Genomic DNA, 21,066 nt, shown 5'->3' with positions numbered 1-21,066 from the left:
GGAAAGTGAGCGGGGAGATAAAAACTGCAGGTGTGGATAACAAAATTCTCAGTTAACTTGTTGGTTATAATCTGATCATACCTAAATGAAAATAAGGCAAGGTAATGTCTTCCACTTCAGGAAGGTCTTGATAAAGATTCCCAACATCCCACCAAACATGCGGTCTTGGAGAGGTTTTCGATACACATTACAGCACGGAGGGCTGAAAACAGCACTCCACTGTCTTAGTGGGGGTACTTTCTGAATACAGGTCCTAGTCTTTACATACACAGTAAAATGAGTCTTGACTGCGCAAAAGGGAGTGGAGAACTGGAAAGGCCTATGGTATAGCCCTGATACATCTAAAAATGTGTTGTTACCCTTAATTTGTTAGAAAGGAATTGATTTCCTATTTCCTGAACCAGAGTATGTATTCTAAAAACTTCTAGACAATTTTCCAGAATCACAGACATGTAAAACCAATGTTTATATTGCAACTGTTGGAGTCAGGAATCAGATAACCATATTAAAATAATTAATTGCCACATATGGTACAACCTCCTTTCTGATGCTTATCTCTTTTTCATCGGGAGTCTAGAAAGCAAGACTGCCTTCTACCAACCACATCAGAAACCACGTCTATGCCATGAAGTTAGGGGAGCATATGGTTTTGCCAAAAAAAGACAAGTTACCCAGAATGTTTTAGGCCAGATCTTCACCTATACTGTATATAGTAAAAGTGCTACTGATAAACTGTAGGTGAGTACACACACCTCTGCTTAATCCTTCTTTGAGATCTAATAAATCCTCAGTTACTGCTGAGTGCTGCTCTAAGACTATTTTAAAGTTAAACTATTTCAGAGAAAACTATTCTAAAAAAAGACATCAGGTATTCCCCTAAATGAAATGCAAAAAAGTACTTCAGAACACAAAGCAGCGTAGCAAGAATACAGCTTAAAAATATGTACAGCTATATGTAGATACAGTCTTGATAGCCAAGACTGATCATACTGATGTCAATATTTACTTTTCTTTGAAGAGAAAGGGCAACGGCAATCCCTCAAAAAGTAGGCTGATCAGAAGAAAGTGTCTGCTGTTCAGGAGCTACCTCACTATTTGAACAGATCTATTAGTAAGTGTTGTATACTTCTAAACATTCTTAATGAGGAATGGAAGCAAGTTAATGACAATGAAGTTTAGGTAAATCCACAAAGGATTTTTTAAATGAGACAAAAGCTATGCTCCAATCTGCACCAACAACTGTTTTTTAAAGTAAATAGTAAAAGGGAATCCTCATCCATGCAAGAATTCACACACACCAGTTCTACCAGACACAAGGTCTCTGTGTGTTTCAAGGTGATGGTCTTGGCTTTCTGCTCAGCACCTACTCATGTTGCAATATGACATCGGATTACGAAGGCATATGCTAGAGATGCTTCTCAAATCTTGCCTGGAGGCTGCCCCTTCATTAAAAAAAACCCATAATCAGAGTCCCACTTGCCCTGGTTTCAGATACAAGAAGCATCATTTATTGTAATATCTGTCAGGTTCCCCTCCATTCTCTTAGACTAAAACAACATCCGTGGTGCTGATCAGCAACAGCAAGGACGTAGACCGTAACATGCCAAATATTGTGACACAGCAACCCCTTCCACCATTTGGGAAGCTGTTAAAGGATTCCCTGCCTCACACTTTTTTTTTTTACAGCTCATCCTGTCAAAAATCATACGTATTTAAATGAAGAAGCAATTCCTATACGCAAGTTCCAAATCCCACCTGCTAAAATTCCTTAGGATGTAGACACAGATGCATTTGCATGTCAGAGCAAGTGGCTTTGAGCTTCAGATACCAGCTGAGAAATCATGAGTGCTCAAGGAATCCACTCAAAGGAGACTAGGCTTTTGTAGTAGTTGTTAAAAATTACCTCACTTTCATCATTCAGTATAACCACACACTGCTAATATGACACATATGTAGATGACTAACCAGACAGAAAATTATAATATTATAATTATAATAAAACTGAATGCAAAGAGAAATAATATTTAAAATGAAATTTAAAGATTTTTTTCCCAAAAACCATACTAAAAGCAAATCCATCCACTCAGAGGAAAAAAAAAAAAAAAAAAATCTTACCCTACTTTACCCAGTGATTATGTTACAAGGATTTGGGCACCTATAATTTGAAGCTTCCACACAAATGCAGGTTCAAGGTCACATAAATAACTGACACATTATTAACTCAACTGTAATATAGTATTAACTGCACTTAAGTAATTGTATGATATTATACCACACTCTAAGACACATGAATTAAATTAAGTAGTTTACTCTTATCTTTTCCCAATGAAATGCTCAGGTTCATCTGTCTAGAAAAAACCTTTCCAATTATTCTTGAGACTGAGTAATGCTGAATCATCATAAACTGCCTGCAATAGTTACTCACTATCAGCGTGATATAACTGCTACTCACAGTTATACCACTAATGAGTAGCATATGCTATTCCCTATATTTTCTTTAGGTAGCATAACACAGTAGGCCTACAAAGAGAGCAAGGATTAAATGTGTTTATACCAGAAGGAAAAAAAAAAAAAAAAAAGACAAAAAAGACATACCCCCATGACCAACACTCTCAAACAAGCAAACACAACAAAACCCGAGGGAAAACTATAGTTACTCTATCTATCTTGCCCTGCAGAAAAGCACAGAATGCATAAAGCTGGAAAGTGTCATTGAAAAGATTTCAAGTTTATGCATGCCCTGCACCCCATGCAACATATACTGCAATACTGCAATATATACTCAGAGAGAGGTTTTTTTCTTGAATAGGCAAATAAAATATTAGAACTACTATTCTTGTTTAAAATACAAATCATACAAATTGAGTTTCTGAGTTTGTTCTCCTCCCTACTGGTTTTTATTACATAATTGTCAGCTACAGCCTTGAAGACTCTCTTTCCTGCCATGAAAAGTCAAACACAGAAAAACTGTTCCACAGTTGGCAAATTGCTGATTTCATCTCAAATTTTAAAATACCACAAACTCTGGGCTTCAAGAAAACAGAATGAAAACCTTACAAAGGGGGGATGATATTCATACATGTTGTATGGAATTTTAAGTATACTTCATATGACTAAAGTTAAGCACAGGGCTAAATTCTTACAGAACTCAGGCCACAAAAAACAAAATAGAGGCTAACTTACAGCGTGGTTGATCGCAGACTTCTGCATACTGCTAAATTAAGAATTCAACATAAAAGCAAACATGCTTTATTAAAGACTTACTTGGAGCCCTAACTAAACTATGTTAAAATAAAATGCCAGAAAGCATCAACCTTCACATATTTTACACATTTCTGTGATCTTGTACCTGTTTACAGTTACAATTAAAATAAATGCTGTTTTTTAATTTCTCCATTCCATTGCACAGTGGCTGTTTGAAGCAAATGGAGGCAGGAGACGAGGGGGATGGGGGCAGCGTTTCTGCTTGATGTATACTACAATACCTGTGCTTTTAAATGGAACTAGCTCAATGGCATTACAGAAATAAAAAGGGGAAACTGCAGATCATGGTATTAACTGGGCAAGATAAAACTTTTTTTCAGCAGTTTTTCATTTTCAATAACCAGAATCAGCTATACCCAAACTGTAAACAAAGTATGAGGATGATCCGGCAACTCTTCTGGGGTTTCTCTGCCAATCTACAGTGTTGTTCATTAGACTCTCCTGACCCTTCATGAAGTAATTTTTTAAAGTCACTTTCCACACAGAGTTATGGATACAGTTTGCTATTATCTTCTAGTCCTGTGTCAACAGGAAAGTTAGCATCCACCAAAAAAAAACAAACAAAAAAAAAAAACCCAAAAGGATGTGGTCCAATTAATGAAAAAGTCCTGAACTATGGTTGCTTAAACAGTAAGGAAATGGGTTTTTGCTATCATTAATATTTTGCTCTCTATATGTAGAAAGAGTACCAGCAAACAGGAGGAGGAGTGGAAAGTGAAGAATTTTTTAAAGTCGTTAAAATGTTTTAAATTATTTGTATTTCATGCAAATTAACTTCAGTCAGATTTTAATCAGACGAATAGTTTACATACCATAAGCCAGACAGGACATTTAAAAAACATACCTGTTAAATATGTTTTCACTTGCAGCGTACTTGTCCAGTCTTCCCAAAGGCGTCAACATTTCATCTTGTGAGACAAAGTCCAGGGCTGAAGGTATAATAATCACATCAGACTCTGAGCTGTAGTCATCCACACCAACTATCAGAGACATCAGAAATATTCCTTACAATCACAGTACTTTAACACTAAAATGATGTCTGTTGTTGGTCTGAAATGCAAAAGGCTAGGCAAGGTCGCATTGACAATATATTTACTAACTGCACTACATCATTCCTCCTCACTTTCCCCAACCCCCACAAACCCTTTTCTATACAAGGGTGATTATGTACAAATTGTATTAAAGGGATTTTGAGTAATTTTCTCTAAATTCCCAAACATGATGTTTCACTGAACGCCCAAGATTCATGATATTTTTAGCTAACAAACAGTATTTTTTTTACCTTGTATTTTTATTAAGCAAATTACTTTTAGCTAATTCCAAAAATCAGCTTTTTGAAGATGCACCGGCTAAAATCATAGCAGTAGTTAGCCCAGAGATAAAAAGTTAATACAACACAATCTAACAGACCAAAACAAAGCTTTTTTTTTTTAAAAAAAAAAAAGTATTATCTTAATTAAGCATGTTTAAAAGCTCAGATGTGTGCTGCTGTATCCAACTACCAATTAAAATAGGCATAATTCACATATTGCAGTTACTAACTGGCACATCAACAGGGAATTTCATATAAAGAGACGCCTTTATCAATACGGAAACACAATGAAACGGAAAAGGGGTCATCCCTGCTCTGCAGAGCTACCTGACAAATTAGAATTTGTGCTACCATCTTTTCTGGTTTCTACATGCCCTCTAAAGTGCTCAAAAACTCAGCCCCATAAACGTCTTACCCTACAAATGCAACCATTTCTTTGCTATTACCTCAAATGCATTCACTTATTTGCAAGACCTATCACAGGTCACCCGCTTTACGCCTGAGAATACAACACTACAGTACACTACAACTATTCTTCAGTATAGCCAAGATTTTCTGAAAAGTCTTTTGAAAACTGGCAAATAGAGATGGACAGAAAACAAAGACAGACAGATCTTGAAGTCCAACAATTATTTTTTTATATAATATATGAACTCTATAGAGGAAAGAAAAAAAATGGTTGTCCTGTTATCGTCCATACAGTTATACTATTACATAAATTAATTATCATATCATTATCTTCAATATTCAGAAAACACAAGCAGCTACCATTTTCTGAATGTCTTAACACATTTCAAATGTCAAAAGATTCAACATCAAACTTTCTTTAATAATAACATTTTTAGACCTAAACTGAGTTAATAACATCCATTTACCAACAAACTAATTCTCCCATTTTCTAGGTAGAGAATTAATGGGCATTGTTTAACTGACCATAACTAAATCCCATCCCTGGAGGAAGGTCCAATTTCTGCAGTTGCTGATAGGACATGAAATCCTTGTCAGAAATCAAATGAAGTAGTGATGGGAAAATAGCAATGACATAATAGGAATGTCAGAGATAGGAGCAAGGAAGAAAGTGTGCTAGGAGCTGCGAGGCAAAGTAAATGGAAGATCAATTTGGGGAGAGGAACTAGTATTCTTGGACCTAAGGTGGAAGAAACAAACTGCAAGGGGAGGAAGGGAAAGCTCAAAAAAAGGTCAGCTGCAGAAAGCTATCGCAGCACAAAGGGAAAGCACTCAGCAATACCAGGTTTACAAAACTGTTTGAACCTGTTTGGTTTGGGTTTGTGGGTTTGGTGTTGTTAGTTTGTTGGGGTTTTTTTGTACCCCTTCCTTCCCCCCTGAAGAATCAGCTTTATTTTCACAGGAAATGTAGGGAAAAGTCAAAATGCACTCTTAATGCCAGTTAGGATTTTACACCAGGTTAAGTTAAAAAAAACAAGTTACATGATTGACAGGTTCAAAGGTCTTTAATTCAACCCATTGATCCAGCTAAAACAGAGGCTTTCCTATGTTTATAGTTATGCCATGCATCTTTCTCACACAGACTAGTCTTTCTAGAATAGAATAATTCAGTTGAAGAGACCTACAGTGATCATTTAGTCCAACTGCCTGACCAATTCAGGTCTGACAAAGTTAAAGCATGTTATTAAGGGCATTGTTCAAATGCCTCTTAAGCACTGACAGGGTTGGGGCATTGATCACCTCTCTAGGAAGCCTGATCACCCTCTCAGTTAAAAAAAATGCTGCCTAATGTCAAGTGTAAACCTTCCCTGGTGCAGGTTTGAACCATTCCCACATGTTTTATCACTGGATCCCAAGGAGAAGAGCTCAGCAACTCCCTCACCATGTCCCCTTCTCAGGAAGCTGTAGACAGCAATGAGGTCACCCCCAGCCTCCTTTTCTGCAAACTAGACAAGCCCAAAGTCCTCAGCTGCTCCTCACAGAACATTTTATTGTATGTGAGCTCCTATTTTCAGAGGGCTGACTCAAGATATACTTAGAAGCAACATTCTGCAGCATCCACACATGAAATAAGTTACACAGATACTTCTCACTCCAGTAAATGAATTGCATTTTTTTAAAATGTCATAATAATTGTCTCCTTCACTAGGGAGCTAAACCACTGCATTCAGGTGGATTTCTAAACTACAGAACTGAAATCAATACAGTTATGCTGCAACATAAGCAACTGGGGAGAAAAAAAAAACACCCCTCTAATATTCAGTGAAATTAATTCTATGACAGGGTCCTATCTTCCTATTTTAAAGTCTGCTGATCACACTATAAATTTGAAAGCATAAATTGGAGAAACTATGTCAAAATACAAACATAATTATTGTCACCAATGTAATTATTTTTATTTAGCTATCAAAAGCATGAATAAAAACAAATAATAAATGCTAACCACTCGTTTTACTTACTTAGTTTGTCTCCTCTCAACCTCATGTTCCATGTTTTCCTCTTTGCCCTCTACACTAATTCTCCCCTAATTCTCCTATGTAGATGCATCTTAGTGCAGACCAGCAAAACCAGCTTTGGGTGCGAACCCCTGGTTTCCCAGCGCTGAAATAAAGCACCACATGTAACTATGTCCGTGGTTATGTGTCCTGATTGCTAACAGCAACAGCTCACTCTATATGTCTTAACACATACACCTACTAGACTAGACTAGATCTCTAATGACTAGATGTCTAATGTGTTTGATTTATTGAACTGAATGTTCTCATAATCAGTGAAGTGAAACCAGTTAAATCAACCAACCTGCTAAAACCACTCTACATCAGATGTAAATAGCAATGATAAAAATATGAGCACCTGCTTACAATTTATGTTTGATGTCTCCTGCTAGTTTAAACAAAAGTGAGGTGCATGGATTTGACTCTGCTGTGTTTGTGCATTATAAAATTAAGTTTAGCACTACCTTGGGCTTGATGTGACTCTGCTAGTGATGATGAGCAACATTTATGATTTAAATAATTCCAGTATCCCAGCTTGTAGTCACAGAAATCATTCAAATGGCAGCACCCTGATGAACACAAGACTAATACCAACAGGGAAGACAGTGATGATAAAAATAAATAAATCAGTACCTGAACAGTTAATGGTTCTTTTAAACTACCATTACAGTTATCTAACATATTAATTTTCACTTTAAACATCAAGACACCAATTCAAGTGAAAAGAGTCATCAGCCCAGTAGAATTCCCATTTGAACAAAGCCCCTCAAGTGGATGTTTCCCCCAAATGATTCACCAACAATCAAACCATTCCTCATCTAAAATGCATAAAGAGTATACTTCGCATTATTCAATAGACCAAGTCACTTGGAAAATTATTTCAAAAAAAGCTATCAAAAAGACTGTTAACTGAATATTGTCCCATCAGCCCTTATCTGCTTTCCATCCAACTTCGAGCACTTGCCCAAATATCACAGGACTGTTGCTAAATTTTACAAATAAAATCTTTAAAAAAAACAAAAACAAACAAACAAAAACCAACCAAACAAAAAAAACACATCACAAGAAAACCCCACCTTGAATACAAGTGTGCTGGGTTTGGTTGGGATAGAGTTAGAATTCTTCGTAGTAGCTTAGACGGAGCTATTTTGTACACCTCCAGCCTACTGGCAGGCATGGCAGCACGAGGAGTAGAAAAGGCTTTGAGGATGCGTAAGTGCTGTTCAGCAGTAACTAAAACATCCCTATGTTATCAACACTAGTTTCAGCACAAATCCAAACCATAGCACCATACAAGCTACTGCGAAGGAATTTAACTCTCTCCCAGCCAAAGCCAGTATAACAAGGCTAGTTCAAATGCAGAACATCCAGATTCATTTCCACTTGAGAGAATGTAAACCAGGCAACAGGGATGCATGTGACTTTCTTCTCCAGCTGCAGAAAAACTACAGGTCATTTGTCTCCTTTTCTCCACTTTTTCAAACCAGTACAAGTACATCCGGACCAAATGCTCAGAAAGCATCTAAGCTACAAGACATCACTGTTCAGAGCCTAAGTACCTTTTAATCTGATCTTAAGCATTCACACCAACATGCAAAAGCAGCCAAGCTACAAAATTAGGAATTTCTATGAAAACGCCCTATCACAGCAGTTTAAAGTCACTAGGGGTGATCGAGGGAGGAACAATAATTGGATGACAGTGAGAAAGCAATCACAGTGTTCCGATTTTCTGCCCACATAAGCACCAAAGCAGAACAAAAGGAATAAACGCATTAATTTGTCCAGACTAAGTAGTTTGCAAACTTCTCTTCAAAACTCTACACTACTACCACCAAACGCAAGGCAGCATCACATAACAAGATAAGAACTGGATTTTTTTTCAATATCTGTCACTAACCTGTTGTTCGACACAAGCCAAGTAACTCCTCCTCTCTGTACCTTCCTTTTCCTGTCCAATCATTAGTTTGACTGGTTTTTGTAGAAGTTGTTCAGGCTTGTCATCTACCTTGCAGCTGGTCCCTACTGTATCAAGAATATATTAACACCCTCCAGTTTAAGTTCTCCTGTTTCCCTTACATTTTCCTGTGTTTTATGGCAAGGATACAACAATTACTTGCCATAATTATTAACTGACATGGACCATACAGCAAGCTTGCTAAGACAGACTATGTTTAGAGGTGTTTAGTTAACCATTGACAACCTTGGTTGACCATAAAACAAAACAGAAGTCCATTTACAATTCAGTCCCCTATAAAATCACAGTCTATAGGACAATTTTCAAGTAAGCTAATTTTTCTACTACATCTCTCATCTTCATAGTAACTGTCACAAACGTCTTGATCATATTGTGTCTTTTTACAGACCGGTACACAAGATTCATGTTTGAAAAAATAATCACCATTTTTCTTGTATTTAATAATGCATTAACTCTTTGCCATAGACTGTTCAGTAGCAAGGTCTACCTGTACCCTTTCTGTTCCGTATCTGTTCTGAGCTCCGTGGAATAAATATATCCCCCCTCATTTTGGCAAAGAAACTCAGCAACAAGAGGACAGGTATTCCAAAAGTGAGAGATTTTCATTTCTATAACTGTTTGTTGCTCAGCTTTGAAAGATTCAAGATTTCCAACTAATTACAGTTCCCTCATTTTATCTTCTGCATTCCCAAAGCGTTCTCAAGATCTATTGAGAAGTCTCTATGGCAGTTGCTACAGATGTATCTAGTAAAATAGCCTGTATTACAGTTGAATAAAAATTAGTCTATTTGCCGTGGTCTATATCAATTGTTACCATAAGCATGTTCAGGTTGATACAGTACTTTATGCAGAAAGGACTTAATTCTGTTGTGCTGTTCAAGCAAGTACTTTTTCTGTTTAATTGTAAAGCAAAAATAGTAGTCCCACAAGCCCAAACATTTGATAACATAATCACAAAACAATAGTGGCAAGTTTTGTTCTAAGTCACCATCCTTTATGCTATGAAAGAATAAATTCATCTTACATCTGGATTTCTGCAGAACACAGCTAGTGTTCTCAGCCCTTCAATACTGCAAATACTTTCCTTTCCATCTCATTTTCTCTAAGTGTCATTTTGCATCTTGATGTTCTGCAAAGAGAAATCCACCTGAGCATAAGCATGGAAGCAACACATCTATATCCGTTCACGTTTAGGAACTCATTACTCTTACCCTTCCGTAGTGGAAGCTCCAGTTCTGCAGTGACATCACAGACCAAAGCATCAGTCATGCTATTTCAGCTTCACTTGCTACCACAAATTTACTGCACTGGTGCAGTAACATTAACCAAGAGCTATTGCAATGGCAGTTGCACAAATATTACAAAATACATTTGTAATGCTGAGTTCCACCATCTTGCCTGTCAGATTCAAGTAGCGCTCACTGGTGATGACAGATCCCACTGTCAGAAAGTAGGAGCTGATTTTTTCAAGAGACACTTAAAATATATTATCTCTGCTCTCCTGCTGTAGCCTCAGACTAAAAATGTAAATGAGAAGCCACAAGTTTGCCCTGATATTGCAAATGTTTTCAGAGAAAAATACAAGTGTGTGTGATTTTACTCAAAGTTACAAAACAGGTGAAAAGTATAAAAGCGATCAGTAAGTGATTATCTTAGGTTGCAGTCCACCCACCATATCAGCAGAAATAAGAACCACACTTCCCTTTCTCTGTCTCTCCCCAAAATTTACCCTTCAAACATGGAGCACTATCAACCTCGAGCCTCTTATGAACATGGTACAGCCACCACACCTGCATGCATAGACTTTGTTGTCTGTACTCCAAGTTTGGTGGGATTGGGAGTGGGGGAGGAGGAGAGAGGTAGGAACAAGGAAGAAGATAAGAAGGGGGAAATGCAGAGCAGTTCCGATGCAAAGATGCTGTGTTGAAAGCAAGGCTTACCACATTAGCCCCTATGTAGCACTTTCACAGCAGAGCTTGCTAGCAGCTTGAAGCACAGACAGAGCAAACCATTTAAAATAAAGCTTCAGTATAGGCTTGGTGGGGGGGGACATTTAGCAGCTGAAAGAAAGACGCAGGAATCAAAATCAGCAGCTGTTTACACACAGAACTTACAGAAGTATGGTACAGCAAATTTAAAAGACTCACTAGACCAAACATAACAGACTAAGAATATTTTCATTTAGCAAAGGCCTTCAAAAGGACACAATTATCAAGTATGTCAAAGGAGTTGTGTTTCTCATCAAGCATCACAGAGGAAACAAGAGGTCATACAAAATTCTTTAAGCAACAAGTACACATGCGGCTACAGACAAGTTTGTCCCTTCAAGGCGTACAAAAGCAGCACTGAAAATCCTGATTTGCTCGGAAATGAAGGAACAGCTATATTTCATGTTGCTCACTAGTCATTTATTTGCACAACAGCAGAATGTAACTTCTACCAGTTAGCAGTTTGTCTTTCAACAAAAGCTGGTCCAGAAGAAACTGAAACAAAGAGAAGGACATTCAAGCTACCAGTTAAAACAATTGACAGCTCATATTTTGTCTGCCCATTTCCTGTTGAGAGCATAATGCACCCATCACGATGATAATCAAGTCCCCTGCTACTTAAGTCCCTATCATTTACCCCTTCAAACAACTGTATACAATTAAGAATCATGGAATGAGGCTGGAGTGAAACAAAGGTCTGACAGTGTGACCAGGAAGTTTCTCTAAGGTTCTTTTTTTTTTACTCCTCTACAAGCTTCTTACAGTCAAAGAAAGGCATCCCTGCTCTCTGCAGAGCATTGCTGCTTGTGAGGTTTTTGATTGCCTCCATGACTAACTAAGAACTTTGAAGTACTCTGAAGGGAATTCCACTTCCATCTTCAATCAGGATGTTCTTCTTGGTCCTATCATGACAAGGGCATATGCATTCACTGTGCCTGGGGCCACGATCGAGTTCTGCTCCTAACTGGGTAAACACAAAAACATCGAGCTCAAACTACATATACATTAGCCGTGAACTAACCAGAAGGAAGAGCATTATTAAGCAAGCAGTTGAGGCCCAAATACTCCAAGGGATTGTGCTAGCTTTGTGATGCTGATGTGACACCTGGAGTTAGAACATATCAGCTACTAACCCAACTGCTCCACTTCAACAAAGTCTTGCTCCACTGGCTCAGTCACAGTAACTGAAATACACTTACTTAGGCTAAAAGCCACAAAAAATATAAATTCTGTAACTAGTATATCTATAATCTAAAAAACATGTCTTTTCAACATAAAACACATGGAACTTCCTAACTGTATTACTTATCTTCTCTCCACTTAAACCCCAGACAACGCTCCTGAGACATCGTTTGGCAGCATTTGAAACTCATAGTGGGATATGCCTTTGTACTTCCTAAGCATTCAGAGGTGGAAATTCTTTTTGCACACTCTTCTTCCTTCTGCAGCTCTCCACGCTTTTCCTGTCTACGCTCAGTATAAAGTATAAAACTGGTCTATGGGAGAAGATTGAGCAGTACAGAATGTAGTGGATTCACTCTTAGAAAAAGTAAGAACAGCCATGGACGTCAATTTCTATGTTGTTTAAAACTGAGACTCCTCTAATAAAACATACATACAAGCAAATTTGCACAAGCAAATATCCCTACAGACTAATCAAGTTATTCCTCCTGCAAGCTAGAGAGGAAGGAAAAGGTGGCCTCTCTTCCATTCAAGTATTTTGGAACTGTTCAGACACTATGGCAACAAGACAGAAAAGTATCTAAGCAAACTTGTTAATCAGAGAAAAAACACTTCAACAGTCTACATTAAGTGCTCATATAGAATGTCACTTTTATACAGTCATACTTAGCTTTTACAGAAACTGTATCTCAGAATAATGCATATTCATCGTACTATTTGCCTTTCATTTTTCTTTACCTTAAAAACAGTAAAAACAAAACAAAAACAAACAGTACTCTTAATTCTCAGTGCAATTGTTCTGCTGTTGTGAATTAACACCCTTCACAGACATATTTTGACACTTTGTTCAACCTACACTGGACAGGAATTTAACACCCTGTTGCCAGAAAGAACTGCAGCATCCCACCCAAACCAAGAAAAAGCCACATTAATTTTTCTTATGCTATACCTTCTAAAGCAGATAGAGAAGCCCTCATGTTTGGGTTCCTTTAGGGGCAGCTATCCCTGCCTCCCTTTTCCAAAATCAGAATTGTTACTCCAGCTATCAAAGCAGAAGCTATCCTTTCATCCAGTTCTGCTACTGTTACAAGTCATCTCCTGCAGCTACTACTCTTAAAATGAAAACTTCCTGCCCACACAGAGGGAAAGTCTTAGCAGCAAAAGACACATACAGGAAAGAGGTATTTTATCTTCACCTGGGGTCTGCCACCTCCACAATAGGTCAGCAGTCAGAAACAACTGCACGAACATCAAGGTTTCACTCTATCTTAAGATTTTAAAAATTTCCTTGTCTTTCATGACTCACTCACTCCTTCCTGGTTTTCATTTTCTTTTTCACTCCAAGTGGGAAAGGTATAAGGATTATACCTGAAAGCACTAGGAGATAAATCAGGAGACAAAGACAAAATTAAATAAAAATAAAATTTAAAAAAAAAAAGAAAGAGAAGCTGGCAAACTTAACTGAGGATTCCTGCCAGAGACAGGTACATAAAAAGTGGCTGTCGAAAAGCACATTTCCACATCAGAGGTGATGCTACTGGCCTTGGAAAGCTGAAAGCCTAGAAAATTACCTCTTCTTCAATCCTCTGCTAGATGCAATGGAGAAAATATGTGCAGCTGCATGAGAAACGTTCATTAGCCTATATCAAATCAAGTACAACCCTTTCCTCACATCATCATCATCTCGCTAGGATCCTAAGTTGCTGAGGAAAAAGAGACTAACCATTACCCACCTGAGACCACTAAAACCAGAATTCTATAGGGACACAGCCATCCAACCTAAGTCTCCAAGTTTCTATGAAGGTAAATCACCACATTAAAAGACAAACAAATTAACTGAAGAGCCATGAGAATTAAAACCTGATCTCCAGGGGAAACAGACTTAACAAGTATGCTTCATTAGCATTAAAAATTGGTTATTAGATTCCCAATGGAACAGAACCTCAGCCACACCAGAGATATTAAATAGAACGTCTGCCATTAATTTCTGTTATTTTTTGCAACACCAACATTAAACACTGCAGACTACTGAAATGTCAACTCAGTAACTCAAACTATCTCAGCACTCTTTCACCAGAGCTAAGTCTCTGACAGGACCAAAAGGTCAGTACTGCAACACAGTATTTGAACATTATGTTGGAAATTTAGCTATTAGTCAAAGCTGAAATTAAGTCTAAGAAGTGACTTGACTTGCAGTCCATACATAAAAACTAACAGCAAAATAAGATTTGCCAATTCTTCTTCTGTGGTAAAGGAACAGAAGAACCACAGTACAAAAGCTTCTGATATTACTATGTAAAGCTGTGGGAAAGCTAAGGTGAATTTCAATATACTGAATGCATGTTAACCCAGCATAATTAACTGCAAAAGAATAAGAACTACAACACAGCATCAAGCTATGATTGCGATTTGATACCACAGGAAAATACAGACAGATTTTATTAAGAGAAAACAAACAAACAAAACACACACACAAAAAAAGGACCCAAAACCAAACCAAACAAACAAACCAACCCACAACTTTAGGCTTTAAGTATTACGAAAAAAAAAGTAAAAAGAAAAATTAAATTACAATTAGCTTCTACTTGAGAAGAGATTCTTGTGCTACCCGAAGTATAACAGAATAATTGAATTCAAAGTATTCAATCAACACAAGCTCATTAGTAATGTCAGATGATTTACTGATCACCTGAAACAAGAACATAAAGATAAACCAGTTTTTGACACCTGCAGATGCAGAGAGTATTTCCTCAGCTTAGGTGCATAACTGGTTCACTCACAGTGGAGAAGCCTGCTGGGAGAGAGGCTAGAAAGACCTGTCCTCCCCTTCTGATCAATGAAAAATAACTCAATACCAAAGCCAGAGATAAATTAGATTATAGCTACTGCATTTTTTTTACCTTTAAAAATGCTTAACCCAATAGTAAAATCAACTAGTAACACTAGATTTGCTAACTGTAAAAACCATTTATTGTTAAATTTTAAATGTATCTTACCATTAAACTCTTATGCTACAGAAAACAAGTTTACACACAAGTGTATATTTGTATGTATCTATAAAAAAATCATTTAACAGTTCTAAACTACGCTTAGTTATTAAAATAGCATTTTCAGGATTTCTAGTTAAAACATCAGAACACTACGTGTACAGAAAAAGATAACTATCATTCACCATTTTTCAACATGATAGAAGATAAAGCTTTAGAATCTGAACGTTAAGCTACATAACCACTGAAGCATGTATGTAGCACTTGCAACTATCAGAAGTCCAAAAGTTATAAGCAAATGCAGCTACCAGCTATCAATAATAAACATTAAAACAAATGCCAAACAGTATTAAAAGCAATTATTAGATCAAAATTTCTCTCCTGATTTAGATCACAATTAAAATCCTGAGTTAAATAAAGATATCCTCAGCCCACAGTCTGAATTCTAATTACACATGGCTCTATTTTTCAGAATACACATCCTGCACACATCAATGGACAGAATGAAAGAAGTCTCCATCACGGTACATTTGATTGCATCTATCTGCACTGATCAGTTCAATCTTCAGATTTCAGATTTCCCAGGGGGGAAAAGGGGATGGAACACAAACCACCTAGCAAGAGTTGTAAAAATATTTTATTTATCATCAGAAATATACAATTCTACAACCTCCCATATTCGCTTTTCAACCATTTTTTTAAATTATTTTCTTTTCTGTTCTATACTTAGCTTATACAGTTACATTATTTTATTTTGGGTTTTGAATGCACAAAACAAAGATGTGAACAAAAGCCAAACTTTCAATTACTTTTTTCATATACTGTGCAAGATTTTAAACACAAGATCAAGGAATCAAACAGTCCAGGGTAGTGTTATGGGTAACTGTCCAGCTGACACTGAACCGCTACCTTAATTTTGCCACCTTATAGTAGGCAGATAGGATGGGGAGTCTTCTGCAGGCTTTCACTTTGAATTTTCACCCTATTGACTTCACGGTGGCGTGGGTTTTTTTTTTTTTTGCCTTAATGGATCTCATGCAAGGATTCTTGTTAGGTTCACCTTCACAGAAATTAAATGCAATGATATATTACTCAGTTTGTGGGTTAGAGTCAATGACAAAGTTGCCCTTCACAGTAAGAACTTACATTAAGGAATTTCTTTTATAACCTTCTGTATGTTCAGCCATTTTCCACTTCAATCTACCAAACAAGGAAAAGCCACTGGCTGAATATGGGAAAACGAGAAATTCTGTAGTTATTATCACTGCCTTTGACATCAGGAGCTACCTCTACAGAGGCAAAATATTACCTAAAATTAAAGTACAGAAATACCAATGTCGAGCTATGTAACTACTTAAAGCAATCGTCTGTGTAATGTACCATCAGATGAAAAGTATACAATCACCTGGGAGGGGAAAAAAAAAAAAAGATAGAGGGAAAAAAAAAAAAAAATCAGAGCTTTTCAGTGGTAACCAAGCAACCAAGAGCAGGAAATAATATGATGCTTTCAAAATAGAAATGCAAACCAAAGCTGAAATTAATTATTTAAAAGTCAATCCAGCTGGTTTATCAACCACTCTCTAAAAGCCTTTCTTATAAAAGCTCCTGTTTAATCTCAGACCTCTTAAACAAATAAACAAAAGGCAATTTTAAAATAGATGCCTTCTGGAACATATATTCGGAGGGTCTCCCAGTACTCCAAAAGCAGATATACTACTCTCTTTTGAAACCTAGGAGCATTTCATTTAACCTAAATATTTGTCAAGTTCTCTTTGAGAAAATGTAAACTTCCTTTTACAGGCAACTATTAAAACAGTACTCCAAAGACTTAATTATTCGCTGCTTTATATTTCTTTATATTTATATTCCAATGAGTTGGCACAACAAATGAGAGGAGGCACAAATCATACAGTTGTACCAATCTGTTGATTAAACTCCAACTTTCCAGTAAAATATTTAATTCCAGAGACCTTAAAAACAACAATCATAAAACAGCTAGTTTTAACTCTGCACACCTAAAAAGATACACAGATGCTTGGTTCACTACTTTCAGCAGCAACAGTGCATTGTTTTTTGCTCGACTCCAGGACTTCCTCCTACTGCTTTGGAACATGACCAACAAAAGGTATCTATTAGTGACCTTAATGATTCTTTTAATTTCTTTTGTACATTAATTGTATAAGATACTGGTTAATCACATTGTAAATTATCATTATAAAACCAAAAGCATCGATTTTGTGATTCTGAATCAAACGGACTCACTGATGAGCTACAAAGGAATGCCTAATCTAGTAAAATGTCCTAAGCCATACGCTTAATCAGAGATGGAGCTTCAGATGTCCACTCCAGATGTGTCCATGTGCACCTGCTTGTAATCACTCCTGGTTTTTCCAGCACACCTCATAGATATTTTGCTATTGTTTGATACTAAATCAATTAAAAGCCCAAAGGCTTATCGAAAACTACATAGTTCACTTTTCAAAACAGCCAATCAACTGATCTCATCTCAGTCTTTTCTTACAGTTCATGTTATTTTACATTTACCTAATTTCTCCTCCAAAATTACACCAAGAGGACTACAGGTATGCCCACACATATTTTTCCTTGTTTGTCCTTAACTGTAGCTTAGTACATTTAATAGCAAGACCACAGATGGCAGAATCACACATGCATAAAAGCTGCCAGCACTTCCAGTTTTCTCACAATTGCTTTCTACTATCTCAGGAATATACACCTCTAAACCAGTGTCCAACTCCACTGCTCAGAAGAGTTGCAGATAGTTGAAATACCTACAATAGAGAAGTACCATAGGGTGGGATTTAGGTTTGGCACAGACAGGCAAAAATTGCAGCTTTTTGTCTTTTTTTGAAATTGCCCATTTCATATGTGCAACCATGAAACATTATCCCAAACAATGCATCAGTTGGGAACTCTCATAAATTGCATAAACCCTATCTTCTGTGGGTACAAAACACAGCTATTTCAAAGAAACATCACTGCACAAGAACCAGTGCTTTTGACTAGATATGTACAGTCCCTCTAGCCTAGTCTAGTGTTATTTTTCCTCAGCTCAAACCTACCTCACAAGAACAAAACCACATAAAATTTAGAACCATAAAAAACATCATGTGACAGAACTACGTCCAGACAGTACACATTGATTCATACAGATTCCTGTTTTTTTCTTTTAAAATAATATGCATAAGCATTGAGCTATTCACTTTTATCTACTTCCATCAAAACCTCAGTAATTTTTAATGAGGCTTCAATTTTTAGATTTCTATGGCTCCTGCCTTCAGGATGCTCTCATCTGCACTGAGTCATATCTCCACACATTTATTATTTTTTCATTTTTAAAGACAAGACCATAACATTCAAACCACCACCAGGAACCCACGGGTTCAGAATCATCACTCCCATGACTATTCCTAATTGCTTACTTCAGCTCCTGTTTCACAGTCAAGACAAATCATATTCTAAGTGGAAATGTAAGGACTTTTTTTAAGTGTGTCACTCTAAGAAAGTCCTCCTGTAATCACATAAAGTTTTCAAACAGCTATGCTATCAATCAGAATGTGAAGCCATCAGAACTGAAAAAAAAAAAAGCCTCACAGAAAGGCTGTCTCTTTGTGCAAGGCAATGCACAATGAAAGCCTTCTAAACATCAGATGACAAAACTAAAAAAGATGGAGCAGATAAAAAGTTAAAGTAACTCTCCTCTAAAACTTTAAGCCATGAAATGAAAGGTTTTTCTCCTGCAATCTAGTCCCAGTGAGCGGACTACTGTGCAGACCGCACATCAGACAAAATACCTTCAGACAGCGACAAGGTTCCACACGCCCACGGCAGACTGCGAGGCAGACGCCTGCACTACCAGCCGCCTCCATTTTCACTTTCCGCCCAAAAATTTTATCCCCCTCTTGCTTCCAAGAAGCTCCCTCGGTACTGACATAACCAACAGACACCTTCTCACCTGAGTTATGTTTTACAGCCTACCCAGCCAGCCTTCATACCCCTGAGTTAGTAATTTTGCATCAGAGACACATTCTGTGCAATTTGCACCCTGACATTAACTCTTTTCCACACATCTCTCCGGGAGGGTCAGGAAGAGGGGGCCTGGGGGGGGGGGCGAGAAGGGAGAGGAACAAATATATATATATATACACACACATAAAGAAAGAGAGAGAGATGGATATGAAAAGAACGAACAACCGACACGCCGCAGGCTCCGACCCGGCAGGTCTCTTCCCCCCCGGAGGCGTCGCGCCGTGGCCAGGCCATGAGGGGCCGGCTCCCCTCGGCGGCCCGCAGGCTGCCACACCTCCCGGCGGGACGGCCTCCCGCTCTCCCCCGGCGGCCGTTAACGGAACCCCCGCGCGCCCTTCCCGTCGGCCAACGCACCCCGCTGCGTACTGCTGCTGCCGCCGCCGCCGCCGCTCCCCCGCGGGAAAGCCCGGCGGAGCCCGGCCTGCCCCACGCGCGCCCGGCTGCGTGTCATGTACACGGGGAAGCGCGGAGCATGGCCTCCTCCTCCTCCTCCTCCTCCTCCTCCTCCTCCTCCTCCTCCTCCTTCCCCCCGCCTCCCACAATGCACCGTGGGCGCTCCCCTCTGAAGCCACTTCCTCGACCGACAGCCGCCCCACGCCGCCCCCCGGCCCCACTCACATCCGTCGATCTCCTCCTGCAGGTCCTCCTGGAGCAGCGACAGATCTGCGGGAGACACGCACCATGTGTCAGCGCCGCCCGGCCCGCTGTCCCCACGCCACCCCGGCCACGCGTGACCCGGCGGGGCCGCCCCCCGCCGCGGACGCTTGCGGGCTCTGCAGGCTGCGCCCCGCTGCCTCCCCCGACCCCACCCCGCAGCCCCCCACACTCCGAGCCGGACAGCGGCGGGAAGCGCTTCCGAAGCCGGGGCGGGGGAGAGGAGGGGGGAGAGGAGGGCTGGCGCCCCACCGGGGAGGCGGCGTGTGCGGAAAGGGGGAGGGGGGCGCTACCTACCCGCCATCTTGCTGCAGCCCCCGCGGGGCGCCGGGCTACATTTAACCCTCGGCCGGGCAGACGAAGGGGGCAGCGGTGCGGACAGCAGGAGGGGGCAGGCCCCGCGCGGTCCGGGCCTCGGGGCCGACGGCGTCTCCCCGCGTCCCCGGGAGAGTCGCGGAGGGAGGGAAGGAGGAGGGAGCGGGCGGGCGGAGGAAGGCGGGAGGAGGGGTCTGGGCCGGACACGCTGCCCCCGCCTCCGCCCGGCGGAGCCGCGCTCGCTCGCAGGGGCGGCCGCGCCTCTCCGCCCATCGCTCTGACTCACGCCTGGAGCCACCCGGCCCGCTCTGCCCCGGCCCGGCCCTGCCCTGCCCGCGGGCGGGGAGGCCAGCGACCGGCAGAGCACGACCCGGCCCGTTCACCTGGCCTCGCCGCTCCCCCCCCGCCGCCATCTCGGGCTTGGGCTCCTCCTGCCGCCCGCCGAGGGGTTGACTCAAGGCCCCGCGTTGAGCGATGTGGGGTCACCCGGAGAGAAGGGTCCCCTGAGAGGTGGCCGTGCCACCCCCACGGGCACACTCCTCCCGTGGGCTGCCGAATTTCAGCGGCTGGGAACCCGTGTCTTGGAAAGACGGGATGCTCTCGGTGCTGCGCGTTCTGACTTTTGTTTTAAAAATGCGCAGTTCAGTGGTACGTACACGTGAAGGTATCCATCGCTTCCTGCTTCTGTTCGCTGTACTTTACGGTCGGTGCTGGTGGTTGTCATTTTAACTGTTTTGATACATTTTCCACTGTAAATTGAAAGGTTGAAAGTGTTGGATGAAACAAGTGCTCTAATTAATTGGTACCCAGGGCACTTGATAAAGGAAAGGGCCATTACTGGTACTGGTGCCACCTGGGAGCCTTATCTGAGCCTTCCATA

The 21,066-nt window shown here is 39.9% G+C and overlaps 1 protein-coding gene across 9 annotated transcripts in view; it reads right to left on the bottom strand.

The window, feature by feature from the left end:
- The window catches only part of PPP4R1 (protein phosphatase 4 regulatory subunit 1), a 67,599-nt gene extending 47,017 nt beyond the window's left edge, over positions 1-20,582 (bottom strand). For 2 of the 9 annotated variants that reach the window (XM_065053144.1, XM_065053146.1), the window contains exons 1-2: positions 20,169-20,581; positions 19,836-19,880 (exon numbers count right to left, since the gene is read on the bottom strand). In XM_065053144.1, the coding sequence (XP_064909216.1) occupies positions 19,836-19,837 (2 nt within the window). In that variant the 5' untranslated portion in view covers positions 19,838-19,880; positions 20,169-20,581. Of the gene's footprint in view, positions 1-4,108; positions 4,245-19,382; positions 19,500-19,571; positions 19,751-19,835; positions 19,881-20,168 lie in introns of those variants that run through there. The other 7 variants (XM_065053139.1, XM_065053142.1, XM_065053138.1 and 4 more) reach the window with 7 other exon arrangements.
- Between the last annotated feature and the right edge of the window lie 484 nt (positions 20,583-21,066).

The sequence above is a fragment of the Columba livia genome, chromosome 2 (assembly GCF_036013475.1).
Source record: "Columba livia isolate bColLiv1 breed racing homer chromosome 2, bColLiv1.pat.W.v2, whole genome shotgun sequence".
In the NCBI taxonomy this organism is placed as follows: domain Eukaryota; kingdom Metazoa; phylum Chordata; class Aves; order Columbiformes; family Columbidae; genus Columba; species Columba livia.
The sequence above is the reverse complement of the archived record's forward strand: the minus strand, read 5'-3'. Positions and strand labels throughout refer to the sequence as shown.